Genomic DNA, 24,775 nt, shown 5'->3' on the forward strand with positions numbered 1-24,775 from the left:
GCATCCGATGACCCCTTTAATGTTTCCAAACTTTTGAATGGTAGCAGGGCGCGATTGCTAATGAGAGACCACATTAGCTAATCCCGATTGCTAATCCCAGCGCCACACGGGAGTCCCGGTGAATATAAAGGAATGAGGACATTTCATTCTACTGGACTACCCTCAATTGCTGAATTACTACTCATACAGGTCATGCACGACCGCCCACACTGTGATTACGTCATTTTTGCCGCGCACACTTTCACGCTCTTGCGGAGTAAGTATAAACCAGGCTTAAGGATCACACGTCCTCCAAGTTGGAAAAAAAATTACCATCAAACCTTCCTATAGCCATCTCTGACATGTTTGATAAATGTCAGGAACTTCTGGAGTTCTGCAAATATGAGCAAACATAATGGGCTCCCATTCTTTATATTTTGGCAGTCTGAAGACCCTGGGCTGCACAACCCTGGATGATCTAGCCCAGTTTGACAGCCAGCTTCAGCTCTCTCTGGCAGCGTGGGGCTATTACTACGAGGATTACATCAAACTGTCCACAGGCGTGAGGGTCCTCCAAGCATCTAAGGGAAGCAGAGATCAAGACTACGAGATTCAGCTGGTGCACAGCCTTGCTGAGAGGCGACTGAATGAGAAGTGGTCTTTTGGTATGTGACGTACTGTTGGAATTTATTCACATTTATATCAAGCTACTAAAAGAGGGAGCGGTATGGAAGTAAAATAATGCCAAATGTTTTTTAAACAAAAAACCTTGTTGAATTGCACTAATTGAAAAAAAAAATGCATTGCATTAACCGTGCTTGCATTTTAATGCATTGTATTTTAAGGGCTTGCATTTTTATGGACTGAAATTCAACATAGTTGAATATTTAAGCTCTGAATATTTCAACTCAAAACATTTCACACACATTTTCATTAATAAAAATTCTATAATCCATATTCACCTTTCAGATTTCACTCCATTTTGTTGTATAATACAACCTATAATATTCAACAGACAATTTTCAGTCCATTTTATTTTGCTTTACAAATTCGCTTCCACAAATTTAGTGGTTCAAATTCGACAGAAAATTCAACATTTCACATCTGGGAACTGCAGGAATATCAATAGATTGCCGATTCATAATCTCAATCTGCTGTTAGTCGACCTCACCAGCAGGAGGTGCAAGCGGCTGTTGACGAAGACTAGAGCAAGGAGTGAGAGACTCATTCATTCATAAAAACTGATTTACTGAAATGGAGCAAGCGGTAAGTATTTGTGATGATTATCAGGGCCAGTAGCTATATATGGAAACGCTGATAAAGACACAAAAGCACTTACATTTAAGTCTTTGCGGTTACTTTTGTACATGTAAGCAGCTTTCTCTACCGTGAACGAGATTAAAACGTTATTCCCCGATGCTGACGTACAGATCAAACGTTAAATCTGAGTTAGTAGACATATATTTCTCTCGGTTGTTTAGTTTCCTTAACTTTATATGGCAGTGCTGCACTGGGGCTTCCCTCAGGATTCCCCTGCCAGTCTCCCTTGAGACTCATAGCTTAATAGACTTAATACTGTGATATAAAATACCATACTTGCACCTTATTATGAATGTAGTAGGCTATACTATATAAGATATTGGATATATTATAGGTTGTGTTTTTAAACAGAATGAACATTTTGGAAGTGAAATCTGAAAGGTGAATATGGATTATTGAATTTGTAATAATGAAAATGTGTGTGAAATGTTTTGAATTGAAATATTTGCAGCTTAAATATTCAACCATGTTGAATTTCAGCCCATAAAAATGCAAGCCCTGAAAATACAATGCATTAAAATGCAAGCACGGTTAATACAATGCTTTTTTTTTTTAATTAGTGCAATTCAACAAGCTTTTTTGTTTTGAAACATTTGGCATTACTTTACTTCCATAGAGTATTTTGCCACTGCGGGTTACCAGTCACCCTCATCGTTTCTGCGGCAAATGCATTTGCAGCTTTTTACCAGTAAGTGGCGCTTAGGATGCTAAATTTGAACTATATTGAGGGTGCTAAATTGCAAATGAATATCGGATATCTCAAACTGTGTTGCATGTTGAGTGATTAAATTAATGACAACAAAGGAGTAATTAAGGGCACTAAACAGTATTCACCTTTAAATGATACACCATTTTTTTAAAATAATACAAATATTAGGGAAAAGATTATTGCAGATTTATCTGAAATAAATATAATAGAAATAAATCCGAGAACACTTTACAACATTATCTAACAATGAGCAATACATGTCTTACAGTATTTATTAATCTTTGTTAAAAGTTAGTAAAAATACAACTCTTTATTGATAGTTCATGTTAGATCAGGTCTACTAAATAACAGATAAAACTTTTTTGATTTTAATAATGTATTAGTGAATGTCTAAATTTGCAATGTAAAAATCTATCTATCAATCTATATATAGAGATATATATATATATATATATATATATATATATATATATATATATATATATATATATATATATATATATATATATACATATATATACATACACACACACACACACACACACACACACACACACACACACACTGTATAGTACCGGTCAAACATTACTATTTTTAATGTTTTTGAAAGAAGTCTCTTATGCTCATCAAGCCTGCATTTATTTGATCAAAAATACAGAAGAAAAAAAAAACAGTAATATTTAGAAATATTATTTCAGAAGTTATTAGCAGAAATGTGAGTGCAGATCTTCGCACACTGCATCTTTAAAATAAGAAAACATTTATAAGAATCCTGCATTATGCGTTATAATTGTCCCAAAGCCTTCATCCTAGTCTGTAAGATTGTACATTTGAATAGAAATAGTGCCAATATTTTAAGTTGATTTTCCATCATTTGTAGCACAGCTCTTCCTCTCCGTTGACGGCAACCCATGTTTTCACGGTTATATGGTAAGAGGGGCTATTACGCATCTTATGAAAGAGGACAGAATATCTGGATCAAAACATGTTTGATAAAGAATTAGAAACAAGTGATAAAAGCATTGCTTATGCACATGTAAAATAACATGATCATCAAACATTAAACAGCATATAGATCGAAATTGCCTAACGCTACCGAATGAAATGTCGTCTCAGCACAAGGTATATGACTGTGCAAGCACTGAATGCCACCAAACCATAAAGGTACAGTTGCCGTAAAAATCGGTCTGCCTCACTTCCCTGAAAGCAAGTGAAAACGCTGTCAAACCACAACCACTCAAACTCACACAAAAAATAATGCACAGAACACACTACTTGTATGTGAAAGGTGAAGACGCAACCACAACTTCTGTTGCAGCAACTCTTATCTGAAACTTATCACTTGCTGTTTTAATCATCTATCTATCAATCTATAAATTACAGAAACGTCTGTATGTCTGTCTGTATGTGTGTGTGCCTGTTATTCGCATATCTCTCGAACCGTTAGTCCGATGGATTTCAAACTTGACAGGTGTCTCGCTACGGGCACGAGTAAGTGCAGTGCCAAGTTTGACGTTGTTTGGATGAGAAATGCAAAAGATATCGTTAAATATATCATTTTTAGAAGGTTGTGGTTTAAAAATAAACATTCTGACATAATGGGTTGTGGTTTAAAAATAAACAATAAACAAACACTCTCTGGATGTTAACTGAATCTGTAAGTCACGCTGTTTACTTCTTAATATTTAGGGTCCAAGCCCTGAAAGGGCGAAGGCCCTATTGTTTTCGTAAGGATTATTAGGGCCCAAGCCCTGAAAGGGCGAAGGCCCTATTGTTTTCGTAAGGATTTTTTTTTTTTTTTTTTCATTAGGGCCCAAGCCCTGAAAGGGCGAAGGCCCTATTGTTTTCGTAAGGATTATTAGGGCCCAAGCCCTGAAAGGGTGAAGGCCCTATTGTTTCCGTAAGGATTATTTATTTTTATTTTTTTTATTATTATTTTTTTTCCACCTTTCTGCCACTTTTGGGGCCCTTAACATGCTCAAAAACTCTTGAAATTTTGCACACACGTCAGAACCTGCGGCCATCAGGGCCGGACTGAAGCTGGTACCCGGGCGTGGCAGGGGGGCTCGACAGCGCCCCCTGGAATGGTGTCCGAAAACTTGGTCCATATAGACCAATTTCGAGCCTACGTCACAGTTACGTCACAGCGTTAGCTGGTGGCAAAACGAATGGAAAACTGGAGGCGGCCAATACAAAGCAGCACAGACTCGGCTACATAATAAGGAGCTTAAATTATTATAATTGTTATTAAATGTCATCTTGTTGTGTTGTTGGGTGCAAGAATCGACGGAGTACAGGCTCCAATTTGAAATTTTATCGCATGTTTTCTAAATGATTGTGATTATTTGTGAATCATCATTGTTTTGACTGATTGTGACTATAACAGTTACTTTTTGAGGAACCTGGTAAGAAAGGGTAATTAAATACATAGTTTTAAAAATGAATATGCTGTATCTGGAATTTTTATTTCTAGAAAATATTCACATCGTTAAAATTGCACCGTAATGTCACTCTTTACATTCATTGTCGTCTTTGTGCCTGGCCGTGGCGCTGGCTAGGCAGAACTGCAGATCGTAGGCTAACTTACCACACAAGTCTTGTACGTAACGTGACCATTTAGTACAGTTATAGGCATCTAAAGATTTATATGCCCTCAGTTTCTCTTTACGCTCAGTTTCTCTATCGGGCAGGTGTAGAAGTCAGGCCACTCAACCGGAGGCAGCGTTAACATTAATCCTGTCAGATCGTCCATCCATTGACTGAGCGTGTCCGTTAAAATTAACTTTTGCAAATAACAATCGCGGCCCTGGACAGTGAGTGACCTTGCACATTAAGATAAAATCGGATTTTCTCCAGTCATTATTAAAAAACAAGCTAACAAAACTTGCAAACTAACGTTAGTAAAGCGGCCAGAGGAATCGTTCTGCCACCACCTAAGCTCCGCCCACAAAAAAACGTCACCATGTTTACCAACTGAAAATTGGTCTATATCAAACACGCTTGCATGTAATAATATGAAACTCAGTACACATATAGATCTCATCGGCCCGAACAACTTTCGTGCTCTAAGTTTTACACCAGCCCAACAGGAAGTCGGATATTATACGTTGTTTGGAAAACGCATACAATGGAATGTGAAATACTCCTCCTAGGGAATTCATCCGATCGCCACCAAACTCGGTGTGAATGAAGTCAAGACATTGAGGATGAATTCTTGCGAACGGATTTTTGATATCTCGAACGGTTTGGCCGTGGCGAGGAAACAAATTTATGGCGAATAATGGGACACAGGAAGTGTTATAACTTCTGCATACATTAACTGATCTTGATGAAACTTCAGCAGTGTGTTCGTTGTAAGAGGCCGATCACATGGATGTGACTATTATGAGTCAAAGTTATAGCGCCACCAACTGGCAGCAGGAAGTTTGTCACTTTCAAAATGCTTTGAAATCACTCTCTTATTTTTACCCGATTTGCTTCAAACTTTATGTGTATAATGTACACACGGCAGATGTAGACCTGTGAAAGGATTATTGATATCTTAGATACTGTTGCCATGGCAACGCATCGAACTTTAATATAATTTTTTGATGCTTTTGAGACTCTTAGCATGCTTGAAATTCGATGAAACTCGACAGACACATCACATTTATTAGCCAGTAGACATGTGCAAAGTTTCAGAAACGGGCGTGGCAGGGGGGCTCAACAGCGCCCCCTTGAACGGGGTCTGAAAACTTGGTCCATAGATCAAACACGCTTGCATGAATTAATATGAAACTCAGTACACATATAGATCTCATCGGGCCGAACAACTTTCCTTTGGTCAAGTTTTACGCCAGCTCAACAGGAAGTCGGCTATTATGGGTTGTTTGGAGAACGCTTGCTGTGGAATTTGAAACACTCCTCCTAGAGAATTAATTCAATCCCCATCAAACTTGGTGTACATGAAGTCAAGACATTGAGGATTCTAAATTGCCGACGGATTTTTGATATCTCGAACGGTTTGGTCGTGGCGAGGAAACGAATTTATGGCGAGAAAAGAGAAACACGAAGTGTTATAACTTCTGCATACATTTACTGATCTTGATGGTCCATATATCAAACACGCTTGCATGTAATAATATGAAACTCAGTACACATATAGATCTCATCGGGCCGAACAACTTTCCCTGGTCAAGTTTTACAAAAGCCCAACAGGAAGTCGGTTATTATACGTTGTTTGGAAAACGCATACAATGGAATGTGAAATACTCCTCCTAGGGAATTCATCCGATCGCCGCCAAACTCGGTGTGACAAGACATTGAGGATGCTAAATTGCGGACTGATTTTTGATATCTCGAATGGTTTGGTCGTGGCGAGGAAACGAATTTATGGCGAGAAAAGAGAAACACGAAGTGGTATAACTTCTGCACACATTAACTGATCTTGATTAAACTTCAGCAGTGTGTTCGTGGTAAGAGGCCGATCAGATGGATGTAACTATTGTGAGTCAAAGTTATAGCGCCACCAACTGGTAGCAGGAAGTGTGTCACTTTCAAAATGCTTTTGACAAAAGTGAGGGGGTTAATTTTATGTACAGTCACAAAAATCAGTACACATATTGGTTTCATCGAGCCGGACAATTTTCTAATTTTCAGTAATTAGCTCCGAGCAACAGGAAGTCAGATATTTTGGTTTGAATGTGGATTTCTTTGCAAAATCAGCCTCTGAATTTTTACCCACTCCTCTTAAGTGGTTTATTTTATTCCCACCAAACTTTTTCAACATGATGAAAATACATTAAAGATGCTAAATTGTAAACAGATAATAAATATCTCAAACGGTTTTGCTATGGCGAGGGATTAATGTCAAAAAAGGAAACACTAAAAACCTCCTATCTTCTAAAAATGTAATTATACACCATTTATTTCTATATAAAATTATACAAATATCAGAACTAAACCCATTTTATTCTTTTTTTCAATTTAATAATTGTTTAAGTTTAAAAACATCCAGAATGTTTTTTTAGTCCAAAAAATAAATAAATTATGTCATTCATAGTGCTATACTGCCCTCTTGGGTATTTTTGGGTGTACAAAGGTCTTAGTAACACAGTTTCTACAACAGTTATAGCCAGACATTAATACCCGCTAGCTTTAACCGAGGACCTCGGCCAATGTTTCATATTCGCGTCGTGCCTAACAACGCCCTTCAGCCGTGACTTATTCAGATACAGCACTAGCCTGTATCTGTCCGCTGTTTAACTGTTACGTGTCTTTTGGTTATTTTAAGTTTGTGTACAAAAAGAATCACAATGCTGATTTTCATTTCCAGTAACAACTTCTGGATGAGAGAAAGCGAGTCTACCTGCATTTACAGTAGGCTAGATATAGCATTTTCCTTCAGGTCAGTCCTATATTCATAATAAAAATTCCGTTTGAATGTCCGGTGTGATATCTTGTACTTTTAACAGTTAATAGGGGTTGTCCGTGCCTATAGTCATGTCAGTTGCGTCTTTCTTCTCTGTGATCACAAGTTTGAGTCATTTCAAAAGTCTTCTCTACTGACTGACTGACTCACTCATTAAGACAGTCTTTGTCTCCATCTAATGGAGAAATAATGTAACTTCTTCTGTTGCTTTACGGTCAGGGACTATTTTTTTTTTTCTCCAGCGGAAGGAATTGTCTTTTAGTGATTCATTTTACTTCATGAAAGTTGCATAGATACATATGTTTCGGGATTAATATTTGTATTGCGTGGTAACCGTTTTATAAAAGCAATAAGGTACTCTAGGCTAGTGCTGTATAGTGGTGGAAATTTTGATTCTTTCCAGAGACTCGTTCATTTTCAGTTCGTTCACCAAAATGATTCGTTCAGTGATAATTTCTTCATATTACATATACTGCAGCAGGTGGCGAAAAAGAGTGTATTTTATGCTATGTTTTAACGAACGTATTTACTTGTTACAAAAAAAAGTGATTTGGCTTTGTTAAAATGTGTGCCTTATTTACTAAATTAATAACATAAGTATAAAAAAGTGGTTCAGATGACCAAACCAAGGTTTTCTTGCATAATTAACATTTTAATTGTTTAGTCGGACATACACATTCATAAATCTGGGATTATAAACGTTGATGTTCTGTATGTTGTTGAATATGAATATAAACAATTATATGTGCACACCTATAACTGCGCTTTGAATGAGATTGAATCACATGCTAAATGACCGATCTACCCCAGTAGGCTACTCTCATTCACGAACGAAAGTACCAGTTAGTTCAATTCGTTCACGAACGAGATCTCTCTCTCTCGTTCAGACTCAAAACAGAGCGATCTCAGTCAGTGATAGGCATATTCGTTCAGTAGATCCAACCAAATACATGCCACTTCACAGCCCGAACTGAAATGCTGCTGACGTTACGCAAATGAGACAATACTGTCATATTTTTTTGGTTTGTTTTAGTTTTTAGAGAAGTGCATATGACATGAATACAACGTAATGAATTCATTTTTGATAATACAAAATGAACACAAGTAGTCAAGTAAATTGTTCAAATTGCAAAATACCACAAAACTAAGACTAAAACACACAAACAAAATATAAGAAAAGCAGGTAACGAGAAGTGTAAATTTAAATCAAGTAAACAGTCAAGTGTACCCCCCTTAGCTCAAACCAAGTAAAAAATGACGATGTTAATTTGTCTTTGTTATATTTAACCATTAGCTTGCGTTATTAACCTGTTTTCATTACAATGGTAAAGTGTAAATTTGTTTCTTTGATGCAAACATGCTAACTACACAAACCTAGCTCTATCGGTTCGCCATTATCGTTCAAACAACTGGTTATTTTCGTTCATGAACGACATGTACCAGTTCGTTCAACTCGTTCACAAACGATAAGCTCTCTCTCTCGTTCAGACCAGAGAATGTCTAATATGGCGAGAAGTTTCACTCTCACTACACTTCCGGCTTCTGAACTGGTTGCAGTTCCACTCTGATTCCATATGAGGGCGCTCACAGGACGAGTGCAGAATGAATGGAGGTCAATGGAGCTATACCAATAAAAATCCACTTTTCTCAGGATATAATTTTTTGTTTAGTAATTTGAATGTTGTATTCGAAAGGAGATGCAAAGAAATTACACATTGCTGGGTGTTCGATTTTTTAGAGTCACTTATTTGCTTTAAAAAGTCTTTCAAAATGTCAATGACGTCAGAATGCTGACGTCATTAGCAGAATGCTAGCGTGTTATGGGCAACAACAACTCAACCTGTAAGAAATCAAAACGACATAAGTACTCGTTCATTCAACTTTCGACCTAAAACCCATGTTGAACTTGCAAAATCTACAATCAGATCTGAGATTTCTCAACGGCAATCGGGTGAAAGAGACAAATTTAGCCGTCTAGCCCCATAGACTCCCATTCATTTTGCACTCATGGCGAGCGCCCCCAGTGGAACTCTGGTGGTACTACAACCAAAATTCGGTACAATAGGGCTTAATAGGGAGTGGGCAGGCTCTCCGTAGACGGGCTCTGTTCAGACCTATGGTTCAAAAGCAATTCGGTCAGTCAGTGAAGGGCGTATTCGTTCACTACATCCAACAAATCACATGCTCCGTCACATCTCATACTCGAAGGCTATTGGCTCGAGGTTCATTCTTTGACAGGTTGAAAACACCGGTTCACTGAGCTGCGCATGCGCTGCTAATAGCGCCGCGCTGCTGGAGGGACGGATTTCAGTGAACGAGAAATATGAGTCAATGGATTACGTGAACGAGAACGATTCGTTCACCTAAAGGATTCGTTCAAAAAGAACGATTCGTTCACGAACGTAACATCACTAGTGCTGTATCTGAATAAGTCACGGCTGAAGGGCGTTGTTAGGCACGACGCGAATATGAAACATTGGCCGAGGTCCTCGGTTAAAGCTAGCGGGTATTAATGTCTGGCTATAATTGTTGTAGAAATTGTGTTACTAAGACTTCTGTACACCCAAATAGTTGAATTTCCAAAACAGCCTAATACATGAATGAACCTCATCGTCGATTATGGTCTAGTCTGAGTCTAACATCATAATTAGGTTATGAATTCTAGCTTTACAGAAGGCGTGTCTCAGCGCTGTTACTAGAATAAGCCACACCCACTCATTAACATAGAATTTGCATGCAGGTTGTCTTTGAAAATGAAAACGAAAATGAAAACTGTGAAATAAAAGAGGAATTAAAATGAAAACGAAAATTTACATTTGTATTTGAATTGCGTCACTATTATTGCGTGAGCATTACTAAAGAGCATTGTAAAAACTGTATTTGCAGTTTCTTTTTCACGTTTGGCTTTTCATTTTAATATTGGCAGTCTTGCCTCGAGACTGTAGTGAAAATGAAATGTGAAATCACCAATTGCATTTTATTTTTCAATTTGACAGGGATAATGCCGTGAAAATGAAATCATTTAATTTCATTCTCAATTTTGTCACATTTTTGCATACAGTTTTCTGTAATGAAATCGTTAATCTGGTTTTAATTTTCATTTTAATCATTTTATTTATTTATTTAAATTTGGCAGAAAATGCCTTCCATAGCTCTAGGGCTAGGAAATCAGCTCCGTAATACGCAATACGCCCCCAGCGGACGTCGTACTACACCGTTGAAAAGCTTCGGAGGCGAGTAGAACAAAAATGGCGGAGAGATTACCGGTTGATTTTGTCACTGTCAGAATGTACAATTCTGTATGATCTCTCTGTTGAGGGGGTTAGAGACAGGCTGCTGCGTGGAAGAAAGTTCCCCAGGACGTTGACATGTCAGGTCGGCTAAATGTGATATAGTGGTATATAGGGCTTTTAATTGTATTAACTGCCCCAATAACGTTAGAAAATCATGAAAATAAAAAAATGACATGACAACTTATCGTTATAAAATCATTATTTATTTTATTAAAAGTTAAGAATTCAGGTTTGTTTATCAGTACCATAGCAACGCTAACTTCCGCTGGAATTGTCGGATAGGAACCGTCCGTAGCCTTTCGCAAGAGTTAAATTTTTTGAACGCATCCGGATGACCAACGGACACGATTTTTTTCGCACCGCTTCGGACCCATTCGCATGCGGTCTGCGAATCTCCATAGGAAATGAATGACTTCCGGTCGTTTCGTAGCCGTATCGGAGCTGATTTCAACTGCCAGTGTGAAGCCTTGTTTATACTTTCGCCTGGCTCCGTAGCGCGAGTCTCCGCACACTGCGAGCGCACCTCCCCAAACGGACGAGGCGTTTATTTAGGCGTTTTTATGAAAACGCCACGCAGACGCTATGCTCTATGGCAAGCCAAGTATTCATAAACGCCTGGTCAGGCGTCTGATTGCACACTGACACGTCAAAAGCGTGCGTTTTTGCCATAAAAGCGCGCATTCTTAACGTGCGCTTTGTGGTCACGGAAAGCACGTCAGAAACGCACGGTTTTTGCATCAAAACAGGCGTCCTAGACGTGTGATCTGCTATTTAAAACCCACGTTCTCGACGTGCGCTTTGGGGTCACCGAAAACGCACGTTTTTGACGCGCGTTTATCGTAACAAAAATGGGCGTCAAAAACGTGTTTTGAGTAGGACAAAACGCACATTATGAACGTTTAAATAGGTAAACCAAACAGGCAGTGCAAACGTGTGTCAAGTATGGAAGGCGAATGGGGCCAAAAGTCTTTAAACGTAACGCGTGAATTTTGACCGCGTTAACGCAGCAATTTTTTGTGTTTCTTTTGTTTGTGTAGACACGCACATTTTGGTCCTGTTAAGGCGTCAGTTGTCGTCGCGTTACTTTAGTACGTGTAAAGAAGCATTAGTTGCTTACATTTAAAAAATGAGCATACAATCGCATAAGTATTTTTAATGAACATAAAGGTCCATGTTTAATAAAAAATGTTCACGAAACTTAATGAAATGTTTAGTGAAATTAGAAAACATGTAAGAGATTGTTAATTTAGTTATATTGTATACACGTTCTCATATCCATATATTTTGTTTTAATGTCATGAGTAATAATCTCAGGGTTTACTGGGTTTTACACAATTCTTTTTGTAGTGTGGTATTGGTGGTGGTGTACTAAAATAAACATTGTCACGTGTGTATAGCTTTCTTCTCACCGCTGATTCCTGATGGTTAAGAGGACATTTACTTGAGTCGCCCCCTGTCGTTTCACAGAATAGTACAACGGCGAGCGCATCGAGTAACACACACACACACACACACATAACTTTATTCACTTTCACATAATAATGTTTTTGTAATTTGGTGTTCAACCCAAAACCTTATATTTTTTTGTCAGAGCTGTTGTGTAGACAAATTAAAATAAAAGTCAAATAAGACAGCAGGTCTATGTCCTCAGAACAAGAGTAAAGTGTCTGTTTTATCAGTAAAAGCCAATAGCCAACTGGATAGAAACAAACTTCTTAAAATTCATTTTCACTTTGTGAATCACAAGTGGTGATAAATGTTTTAAAGTCTAAAAACTGTAACTATTTTAAACACAAATGGAGACATGAGTTCTGACCCTATAATTTGTTTGTGCTGTTCTGTCTCTGTGTTGTTTACAGTAAACATTGTCCTGGATGCTGCAGGCTGATGAGTGCTATAATGAAATTAGTACATCATATTTAAAATATGTTTTGATATGTATTACAGGCTCGACATTTACGCTTGTCCGGGACAAGTGGATTTTTTGAAGGGGCAAGTGAAAGAGAATTTTACTTGCCCAACGGGACAAATAGCCTGATTAAAACGTCAGTAACAAAAAATTACTATTCTGCATTCATTTAGTGTAAGTTGCGACTGATAGTGAATACAATAGCCTAATATAGGCTAATATATAATGTAGGCTACTGACGATAACACGGTTGTGCGTGCCTAATTTGGAAACAAATGAAACATTAAAAATGTGGAGTTTTTATAACAAATGATAAAGTTAAGCAACATCACACGACCAAGAGTGCTGAATACCATCACGATTGAAAATGTGACACTGATTTCATATTACAGTTCAATAAACAAGTAATTAATATTAAGTCAGTTGAATTTTAGACAATATTGGCATTTTTTGTTCTATTTCAGCAGCGAAAATAGTTCCACAGCGCATCTCAAAGGAAAACTCAACCGTTTGAATGAATCGTTTGAATAAATGACTCAATGACTCACTCATTAAGACGGTCGCCTGCCGCCTCCTACTGGCGGTTTTTAAATATTTCTATATACAAATAATGTTTCTTATTTGTATATTCAAAACATATTTAAAATAATCTCATTACATGATTTAATGCAGTTTAATTTGATTGTTAACAGCCCTTTAGCATCTTATTCTATTTTAATTTATTGATCAAATTTAAGAATTTTAAATGAAAGATGAAGCATATATTTAAAACGATTAGGGAAAAATGCCCTTTATAAAGGTAAAAATATCATAAATATGCCAATTTATATATGTTAAAGCTGACTGAACAGTGATTAGAATACTGATTCGGAGTAAATTATATTTACAACACACACAAAAAAAAAAAAAAAATCAAATTTTTTTCCTGGACAAACAAATGTTTTTACTCTGACAAGTGAATGACCGACCGAAGGACAATCAAATGAAAAGGCCCTAGTATATTTTTATTATTATTATTCATTTATTTACCCATAAACCTGTCTTTAGGAAGCCATAAGTTACAGTGGCAAGAATAACTTTGTGAAACCTTTGGGGGTGGTGGACAGGGTTTAAATTAAGACAGGAGTATGCCTTAATCTAGTTAATAGTGCATTTCTTTTCTTTTATTCCACAGCTGATGTGTGCAGTTTTTTATTGCTTGCATTAAAATAATTTTCTCTTGTTTTGTTTTTTAATTGCAGTCTTTTTCTTCTGCCATTCATGCTTATCAGCTCCATGCAATCTTAAGCTTTTCTTGGTTCAGCTGCATGCAGTCTGAAAAGGTATTTTTGGCAGTTTGCTAAAATAAAAGAGCCATTCTAAGAGCCATCGTTTAAGCTGTTGACTTTTCTACATTGAGAAAGAACATTAAACGAACAACTTAAAAGGGCATGACAAATCATGACATAAGACTGACATCACTCACAACGTACCAATGCATTATCCCTCATGAACAAATATAACGTCTGATGTTTGCATACGTGCATACCAGTATACTATTACGACATCCTTCATGAATAAACATGACGTCTGATGATTGTATACATATAGACCAATACCATCACGTCACATATGCAAATGTAGTCTCAAATACAACAATTTCATTGGCTGCTGTACGTGTTGTCACGTTAACACGGACAAACGGTGCGTGTTGACACGGTCAAAAATCACGCGTTTCATTTAAAGACTTTTGACCCCGATCGCCTGCCATTGTGAAGTGTCCAAACAGGCGAAAAGAACATGCTCGTTCCCTATAGTGTTCTCGAAATCGCATGTCAAAGGCGTCATTACTCGAGTCTGTCATGCTTTTGTCCCTATATGTGGTTTAGGACTCTTGTATTATCATTAAACCCAAGCAAGACAGCATGGAATTATCTATGGCAAATTTGACAGAGGAGAGGATTATAATTGGTGAGTTATTATAATCCAATAGTTATAATTTAGGTTAAAAAAAAAGAAAAAGAAAAAAAAGAGAGAAAACAGACAGTTTTTTATTTCAGCACCTCGGACAGTCCTCTAATCCCTTCGTTCGAGACACATCTCGCAAATTTTCCAGTTGTAATTTCGGTAATGGGGTGCTCCAGAGTCATGTATTTAGACCAGTTACTGCTGTTTTAATTCTCTAATACCGTAGTAATGTATGTATTGCAATGTACAGTATGTCATGTATTACACCTCTGTAGATGCTATCTTCAGTCTAAAAAATGTATATAATCAAATAACCAAGACCTGGAGCTTGTAGGTGGTGTGGCCTAAATAACTGCAATTAGACTATATCAATTATTGCTACTACACATGTAGTACACATACACATACATTCAAAATGTAGTTTTGTGGATTCAGATTTCGTGAAACTCAAATCACATTGTCTACCATTTCAATAAAACTTTTCACACAATTCAAGGAATAAATATCTGAATTTATGATTAATAAAAATGTTTTTAACCACTATTTTTAAGACTGCCCCTCCCTGACACCCGTGGGACACTTGCCATTCTACATTTATAACAATAATATCTTAGTCTAAACCTAAAGTAATCTTGACTAACTACATATAATTTAAAAGCTTTCAGACTCTATTATTCATATTTGAAGACTAATTATCAAAAGAAATGACAGCAGTAGATAAATACCAATAGATTCTTCATTTGTGATGTGGAGGCAAACTATAACACGCGCTTTGATTCTTTCCATACATTTTTATAAATGTTTTAGAGATTGAATTCAAATCAAATATTAACATTACTGCCCTAACTATTTCTGAATAGGATGTCTACTTCATAAATATTTGGACTAGTATGGAAATATAAGGTTCAGATCACTAAAAACACATATGAAAATCGAAGAGTCATCGGTGGAGTCTGGATGTCATCTAGTGGAAAAGTTTGGTACTGCGCACAATAAAATCTTTCTTAAAGCTCATTTATTGAGACATCAACCTAAAATCTGGCCCAGAACTTGTCCAGATATTTAGCATTGATTTTCTTGAAGTTTTAGGGTTGAAAAATAGTTTGTAAATATATATATATATAAAACAACAATATGTATTTTATATATTTAAAATGTTCATAAACTTAAACTTCATAACTTTTTTTAAACTTTACTTTAACAACTTTGTTTTACTTCTTTACTAATCTGAGAAGTGTACCCTGTTAGTTCGCAGTGCATTAAGTAATGTTAACAAATACAACTTTTGATTTTAATAATTATTATAGTAAACGTTGAAATTAACATTAACAAAGATCAATAAATGCTGTAGAAGTGCATTTCATTATTAGTTCATGTGAACTAATGTAGTTAAATAATGTATGAAACATTATTGTAAATTGTTACCGAAATTACAACTGGAAAATTTGCGAGATGTGTCTTGAACGAAGGGATTAGAGGACTGTCCGAGGTGCTGAAATAAAAAACTGTCTGTTTTCTCTCTTTCTTTTTCTTTTTCTTTTATTTTTTATTTTTACCTAAATTATAACTATTGGATTATAATAACTCACCAATTATAATCCTCTCCTCTGTCAAATTTGCCATCGATAATTCCATGCTGTTTTGCTTGGGTTTAATGATAATACAAGAGTCCTAAACCACATATAGGGACAAAAGCATGACAGACTCGAGCAATGACGCATTTGACGTGCGATTTCGAGAACACTATAGGGAACGAGCATGTTCTTTTCGCCTGTTTGGACACTTCACACACGTTTGCACTGCCTGTTTGGTTTACCTGTTTACACGTTCATAACGTGCGTTTTTGTCCTACTCAAAACACACGTTTTCAACGCCCATTTTTGTTATGATAAACGCGTGTCAAAAACGTGCGTTTTCGGTGACCCAAAAGCGCACGTCGAGAACGTGCGTTTTAAATAGCAGATCACACGTTTGTCTGTCGAAACGCACGCTTTTGACGTGTCAGTGTGCAATCAGACGCCTGACCAGGCGTTTATGAATACTTTGGCTTGCCATAATGCTCACGCCACGCAGCCTTATTGTTCATGATCACTCTTTTCCATCTCTGTGGCTGTGCATTGATGTGCATAAATTATTATTATAATTCAAATGAACTATTAGTTATGAACAGCAGCCAAATTAATTATACTAGTATTTAATAAACTTAATCCCCCACAAAACCATGATCAGCCTCAACCAAGAAAAGCTTTATTTAAAAAAAAAAATTTTTTTTAAGAAATTCCTGTTGATCACATAAACTCTTTGTCTATGGTGACTGACAATACCCATCAACCTTCATCATGTTTTGCTTCTGTGATTTGTTCTTAAATAAATGTCCTGTTTGTTAAAACTGAGAGCAAATAAAAAGGAGGTGTTGTTAATGATCTCATGAGGATGTGATTTATATAATTTTTTTATGTCTCACTTCTCAGCAGGAGCTCTGATATTTGGCTGTACCATTGCCCTGTGCTTTCTGATAAGGGACCTCATGTTTTACGTGATTGGTGAGTCAATTGCCTGACGCCATTACTTTAAAGCTTAATTATGTAGTTCCAAAATGTGTGTTAATGGCTTAGTTCATGCAAAAAATATCTATTTATGTCATTAATTACTCATGTCGCTCCAAACCCGTAAGACCTTCGTTCATCTTCAGAACACAAAGTAATATATTTTTTATGAAATCTGAGAACTTTCTGACCCCAGTCAGTCTATGGAAAGCTCTCAAATTTCATCAAACATATCTTCATTTGTGTTTCGAAGATGAACGAAGGTCTGGTTTGGAACGACATGAGGGTGAGTAATTAATGACAGAAATTTCGTTTTTGTGTGAACTAACCCATTAACACAAATATTTGTGTTTGTAAATGAATTGCTTGATAAATATGCATAAAAAATTATCAGTAAGTCATGGCAACTTAAGTGTTTACATTAAATCAAGCAATTTTAACAATTTGTATAAGTTACATGATTTTCACCTTGATTTTCTAAGTCAGTGTAATATAATTTAAGTTGAAATGACTTGTACAACCAAGTAGATTCTACTTAAAATGTAAAACAGTAACTGAATTTACAGTGTACTGTAATCACAAACAATTAGATGTTTTATTGTTATTTTAAAAAAAGGTTATCTTTTACTATACTGTGCTAGTAGGAAATATAATTTTATGTTTTAAAATATTATTTTTTCCTTCATTTGTAATGATCCAGTCAGATGTTTGCACAGCATTTTTGGTAAAGAATCTAATGTCCCTTAAAGTTTTACACAGTACTATGTGTGTGTGTGTGTGTGTGTGTGTGTGTGTGTGTGTGTGTGTGTGTGTGTGTGTGTGTGTGTGTATATATATATATATATATATATATATATATATATATATATATATCTATATATATATATCTATATATATCTGTGTGTGTATATATGTATATATATATGTATCTATGTTCTTTTTCTTTTTCTTTTATTAGTTTAGTTTACATTAACTGTTTTCTGGGTTCATTGCATTAATGGATCATTAAAGGGTCAATTCACCATTTATTCACTGGTATGTTTTTTTCCAAACTTGTATAACTTTTTTTCATAAAACACAAAAGGAAAAATGTTGAACACTGTTTACATTGTTCATTCCTATCCAGCATACGCATGCAGGGACCAGGGGCTGTTGAGATATTGGTTTAAGGGGTTAATGATTTAATAATTTTCATTCATTAATGTTAATGATTGATGCTCAATCATAAAAGTTTGCAACCATTTAAATGGTTATTTGTTTAAAGTCAGTAATTTCCCCTGCTTATTAAAAGTTATGTTATTCTTCATTAAAGGAGAACTCTGGTCAATTTTAACATTGAGCTCATTTTTTGTACATTTGGAGTGCTGTCAGTACAGAGAACAACGACAAAAATCGGTGTTGCCTACACCGTGTTATCCTCTTTTTAAAATTTGCACCCTGTTGACTTCAATGGGGCAAGTTTTAAACCTGCTTTTAGCCTCTTAACATCCTTGATGTGTCATTACAAGTGCACAGGTCATGTGAGTGATTCCTTCGGAGTGAACGCGGCTCAATGAAAAATGAGCTCAATGTTAAAATTGACCGGAGTTCTCCTTTAAAGCTCAGATCAGCTGACAAACGATTCTTCACAATGGCTCTTCTGAAATCTGAATACAGATTTATGCTTTGTAAGGCATGTGCATACAACTTAATTCGCCATTTACACTTATTCACTGTGGATATGTTATTATGTAAACAGTATTATACTGTTTTTATTCATACAGTAACTAAATGATTCAACAGTGTTTTCGTTGACAGCATGTATTTCGAAGCATTAAAGATAATGACTTAAACATTGGTTAAATTAATAAGTAGCTCAACAGTATTAATAATGCTTAGTTCAAATGCAGTCTGAAGTGCATGTTGGTCAACAAAAGACTTAAGGAAATAATATACACTCTTCACAACTTATTCAGAGAAATTACGCTGACTGTACGTATGGATTTAAAGACATGAAGGTTTGTTTCCATGCAGTTATACTGTCGCTCTGAGCAAAATTATGCATTTTAAATATACTATAGTGCAATTTTAGTAATAGCGATTTTATGTTTTGTAATATTTAATGAATATTCTAATCAATTTCTGCTAACAATCAGTTATGCTATACAATCTGCTAACAATTTATTTCCTGCATGAATACATACATAAAGAAATCTATTTTGTGCTAGTTCAGTTACCTGTGTCGGAAGTGTGCAATAGACACACCCATCTTCTTTATATATTATTTATCCTGCCCGAAAAGACAATATACATTTCAGATAACGTTTTAAGTATCAATTAATGTACATAAATATATCTTAAAAACTATTCATGTGCGACTGATATGCTTCAAATCCGGTGATTATAGGTCAATGTTTTGGCTGTAAGTCAATGATGACCTCTGTCGGTAGGGAATCGTAAGATGGCCACTCGAACTTCCGGTGGCTTCACCGCCCACTTGCAGTTTAGAACACAATGAGCAATACAGTTATTTATATAGATCAGTGGCTGCGCAGCTTAATCGCCATTTTGTCGCACTTTTGGAGCATCAGCAGTGTGGTGGAATTATTGGGAAAATATGCAGTGTGGTGGAATTATCGGGAAAAGTCCCAGTGCTCCGAGTCAACAAATATAAGGGTCTAGCCTAGCGCATGTACGAAGCGCATTCAGCTCTCGAGGAAGCTGATTGTATTCATTGTAACTCCTTCGCCGTTAGAAGCTCCGGTCTAGCATTTGATAATATGGCGTGTCTAGTTCTGAGAGATTATATGCAGAAAGAGTTGAGGCAGGTGTTATAATAATAATCTGCTTCTTCCGCTGCCCCACATATAAGTGTGTATGAGCCTTGTTCTTCCTAGATTTTCACATTAAGGTGTCGAGGTAATGGAGGAATTTGCAATAGCGATATGCAAGGATACCCCAGTTGAAGAGCTGTTTAAGAGCTATCTCTTTCCTGGTGTTGCATACTCTGTGATGGCTCCCACCTTACCAACAGAGCGAGCGTGTTCTGCTCTTGAGGGGGTTGAATGCACTTGCTGTTGTGAGCCACTGTGAGGGAGCTCCCCTTTACGGTTCAGGCCCAGTGTCTGCTGAAGTAGCAAAATGGCAGCTGCTATCGTTGGCTCATAGGTGGGCAGAGTAGAGGCAGATATTATCAAAGCGTGCTCCTCTGAAGCTTTAATATAAAAGCAACCATTGCCACTATATTTTGCCACTGTCGTATTTGCATCCCTTCGATGCATTCTCCCCCTGGAAGTAATGCTAATATCCAAGGTCGTAGTTGAAAATATTCTCCCTTTGATGGATACTCCCTAAGGGCTGTGCCAAGGCAAAAGAACAGCTGACATAGCTTAGCCATTTATTCCTTAGAGCTTTGTTCTTGGGCCCTCATAAGGCTAACGCTTAGCCTGCAAGGGAGGCCCCAAAACATCCCTTGTAATAAGAGCAAACATAGAAGCTTGGGAAGATATTTTGGAAGATAATGGCATAGGCAGGGGTATTCAATTTAAGTTCCAAGAGATCCGGTCTCTAAATTTACTTCCCAGCGGAGGTCCGGACAATATTTTTTTAGAACAGTTATACATTTCCATTGGGGCAGCCGTAGTGCTTTGTAAAAAAAAAAATCCTAAACACACAAAATAGTCATCAAAGATGAGAATCTTGGGTCTAAGAATTTTTTACCCATATTTACCAATAAAAGTAAATATTTCTCCCAACTGGAAATTAATATAAAAAGGTTAGATCAAATTTTTTATCAGGCTATTTTTATTTATTTTTTTACATTTAGACACCTACGTGGATGGCACATCGAAGGCCCGCTAGTGACGTTATGGACTGCAGTCGGCCAAGAAAATTGGCGTGTCTGTCACTCGTGCTTCAGACACCAGTCACATTGATGGCGTTCTAATCCAAGACGCAGTGTCTCATTTCCCTTCTCAGGGAACCATGGTTACAGTTGTTACCTGAGACGATTTATTTGGAGACAATTCAAGACAAGTGTGTATTTCACATGAGCTTGATGATTAGTTAATTCTGAACATAGCCACATACCTAATTATGTGCAAACTTATGCAGTTAGGTTACTTTAAACTTTTATTTGTATGTTTTCGTTTTGTTACGCTCTGTTTGAAGGGTCTGCTGTGAGACTTCAGTGTAATCACTGCTGTGATTGGCTGACATGTTTGCATATGAAATAGCCAGCTTTACATTTGGAAATCTCTCGAATACTTTTTTACTATTAAGTTTTTACTATTTAGCTATCGAGATTAACAAATCGTGAAAAGTATTGATTAAAGCATTATATTACGATCTATTCCATCAGATGAAAGGTTGCAGTGATGAGCATTGAGCAGATGACAGACTTGTTGATCGCTTGAATGAAGTGATCACATCTTCAATTTCTGCACTCTCACGAATGCTTTCACCAAATAACAATGCAAACACGATGTAAATAAGTAAGAGCTTCGTTGTGCAGTGTAACAGCATCATTGATTTCATAAAGAGTTTTGGCAAGTGTCCAGATAAACTCGCGCTGTGTGATTTGACAGCTTGGGCGATTGGAAAGGGAGCGCTCTTTAAACGCTTTCTGTATATAATTTAATCACAGTTTAAATAAGATTAATTTCATCCTACTAAGAGAAATGATGTGAAGTTGATCATTTAGTCATTAGCTTGATTTACTGATGCATAAACAGTATTGAACGATTTTGAGAGAGAGATTATCTCTCTGAACTTGATTACGCATCAGAAATCACTGATCACAGATCAGGCATTAGAATGAACATGGTTACTTAGCCTACATGTTTGTGGCATTGCTGGCAGATCCATATCATAAAAGTCTGTTTGCAAAGCCTGCGTCGAAATTGCGACTGATTCACCAAATAATCCACAGTGAAATGCACCCGATACAGACAAATAATGCACTACTGAGCCATTCACATTGTTGAAAAAAAAAAAAAACTTTCTTAGCATTAGGATCCTTTGGAAGGTTATGGTATTGATCCTGTGTCAATTTTTCCTCGTTCTCATGTCACTATTAAAAGTAGAGGGTACAACACTCCAGTGGGCCAAAGACGCGGTGATGTAGACGTAGGCGTTGATATTCTTCTGCAAAGGCGGTCTTTCGCTGCCTTGTGACGTCACAAGTCTCCACTTTTGAGATCCTGTCGTTTTCTGGCCTTGGTTTCAATAAAAGCAGTTTTTGGAATAACAAAGAAGTTTTGAGTTTTAAAACTTACAGGCTATTTTTATAGTATAACAAACTCTTACCTGTCAAAAGATCAAGGAAAATTTGTCCCCTTTAATGTAACTTTGATTTTCAGTGGCATTAGCCCTATTGGGACTAGTTTTCTAAACGACATTTGAGTTACAATTTTTATTACTCGTCATCTGTGATTTCTTGTACCGATTCGGACAGAACTAACATCTATGCGTTTATTACAGAGGTGGGATTGTGTGTTTTCTAGACATGGGCATTACAGAAGGTCATGAATTTTAATTTTATATAAAAATAAAAATAATAAAAATGGGTAGTCTTTGCATTTTTTTTTTCGTTTTGGCTCTATTTATTAATTTTATAATTAAATTTGTTTGTCGTAGACCATTCCTTTTTAAATTTAAAAGAAAGCCTGCTGAATATTGGTGTGACATTCGCATTCAGACGGGATTAGATTTCCTGGAGGACCACTGAGTTTGCCGAAAAGCAATAAGAGCAAAGGTAATTTGCTCAGGAATTTTTACAGAGGTTGTGTAATAAAAACACAGACGTGGCAGATTCTGACGGGATTCAAATCGCAAAAACTAGTCCTGTCCGAATAGGGCTATTGATTAGGTTATATGTTCCTTTACCAATTTTATACAATAACTTTCAGTTACATTATTACTGTTTTACTAACATTTATCAGTCAGTTATTTTTAATATGGTGTGTTTTGACAGCTGTTTTATAGACAGCATTCTTTTTATGTTTTTTCATGCTGTTGGCTTTTGTGGAAAAATAGTTTACCATTTAAAATATTTAAATTTATACATTCTCAGTTTTTAAAGGCTCATTTACTCTCTTTAGGTGGAATAACTGTTTCCATCATTGCATTCGTCTTCACCATCAAGTTTCTGTGTGAGCTTGCTGCTCGTGTGGTCAGCTTCTTACAGAATGATGACCCTACCCGTCATGGGGACCGCAGTATCTACGACTATGTGCGGGGTAATTATTTGGACCCACGCTCATGCAAGGTCTCCTGGGACTGGAAAGAGCCACAGGAAGTTGGTCAAACCATGAGTTTCCGAGTGCAGGTAACAAATCATAAGCTTTTCACAAACACACACTGTTTTTTTTGTTTTTTTTATCACACTTTAGATTAGGGTTCAATTCTTACTTTTAACTATGACTTTTGCCTCAAAGAACTCTTATTTACTGCTTATTAATAGTTAGTAAGGTAGTTGTTAAGTTCAGGTATTGGGTAGGATTAGGGATGTAGAATATGATCATGCAGAATAAGGCCCCGATCAGACAGAACGTGTTTTTCAGGTTTGAAAACGCAAGGTGCACAGCACTGCCTTTTTTTGTTGATTTTTTTATTTTATTTAGAAAAGAGCAGTGCGCTACGGTTTTTTTATGTTGCTATGCAACCACCGAAACAGCTGTCCTCAGTCTATCAAGGATTATAGCGCAAGCACTCTCTGGTTTGCGGTTAAGTAAACTGTCATATTAGCGTTTTATTAAATTTATTTACTTTGTGTTAACATTGTGGTAGTTGTAGTTCGTGAAGTCATTCAGCTCCAGGTAACCCGCGACAGCCACCACAAGTTTCTCCTCCATCATTGCAGTCTCCGTATGTTCAAAGCAACTGTAAACTTTCGTCACTTGACTCACTACAACGGAAGGCCCTCCTCTCCATTCATTCGATTGGAAGTGGGGGAAAAACGCGATGACATAGAGCACTTTTCTGCTCAGAGTTGATTTTTTTTCAACTTCAGGCTCTCAGAGCGCTCCTACAAAAACGCGAGCCACAGCAGGCGGTTAAAATGTGAGTCGCCCGGGGCGCATAAACAGCACGCAAAACGCTCACTGCCAATAGAAAACAATTTTAAAAAGGCGCCTCTCACTGCAAAAAACGCGTTCTGTGTGATCGGGGCCTAAGGCATTAAAATTTGCTTTACTAATAAAAAAACAATATCCTAGTAATATGCACACTAATAAGCAACCAGGTAATAGTGAGAATTGAACCCTAAACTAAAGTGTTACCTATTTTATTTTATATTTTTGTCAAATATTTTAAATTTTGTACTGACTATACATTGGGTACTTCATGCAGCTCAATTGAAATAAATGCAGTATTGTGTATTAGATGTTTTGAAATCTTTCTCACAGCTCTTCTACAAAAATGGCCAGCCATTTCCTGCACATAGACCTGTGGGACTGAGGGTGAACATCACTCACATAGAGCTGGCTTTAGAAGTCCCTGTCACCCAGGAAGTCCTTCAAGAGCCTGAATCTAATGTAGTCAAAGTGGCCTTCACTGTGCGTAAAGCTGGACGCTACGAGGTAGCTGTAAAACTTGGAGGCTTGAATGTGGCCTACAGCCCTTACTACAAAATATTCCAACCAGGTAAAATGCAAGTACAGATTCCTAATGCTCACTTTTATA

At 36.7% G+C, this 24,775-nt stretch overlaps 1 protein-coding gene across 7 annotated transcripts in view; it reads left to right on the top strand.

Annotated features, from left to right (window-relative positions):
* The window catches only part of arel1 (apoptosis resistant E3 ubiquitin protein ligase 1), a 62,079-nt gene that overhangs the window by 13,710 nt on the left and 23,594 nt on the right, over positions 1-24,775 (top strand). For 6 of the 7 annotated variants that reach the window (XR_014603947.1, XM_084096519.1, XM_084096518.1 and 3 more), the window contains 4 exons: positions 424-644; positions 17,039-17,110; positions 23,194-23,420; positions 24,499-24,736. Coding sequence is in view for 6 of the 7 variants with exons in the window: in XM_084096519.1 (XP_083952645.1) it covers positions 424-644; positions 17,039-17,110; positions 23,194-23,420; positions 24,499-24,736 (758 nt within the window). In the remaining variant the exon portion in view is untranslated. The remainder of the gene's footprint in view (positions 1-423; positions 645-17,038; positions 17,111-23,193; positions 23,421-24,498; positions 24,737-24,775) is intronic. The other variant, XM_084096523.1, reaches the window with a different exon arrangement.

Source organism: Abramis brama (assembly GCF_963993115.1).
Source record: "Abramis brama genome assembly, chromosome: 21".
NCBI lineage: Eukaryota > Metazoa > Chordata > Actinopteri > Cypriniformes > Leuciscidae > Abramis > Abramis brama.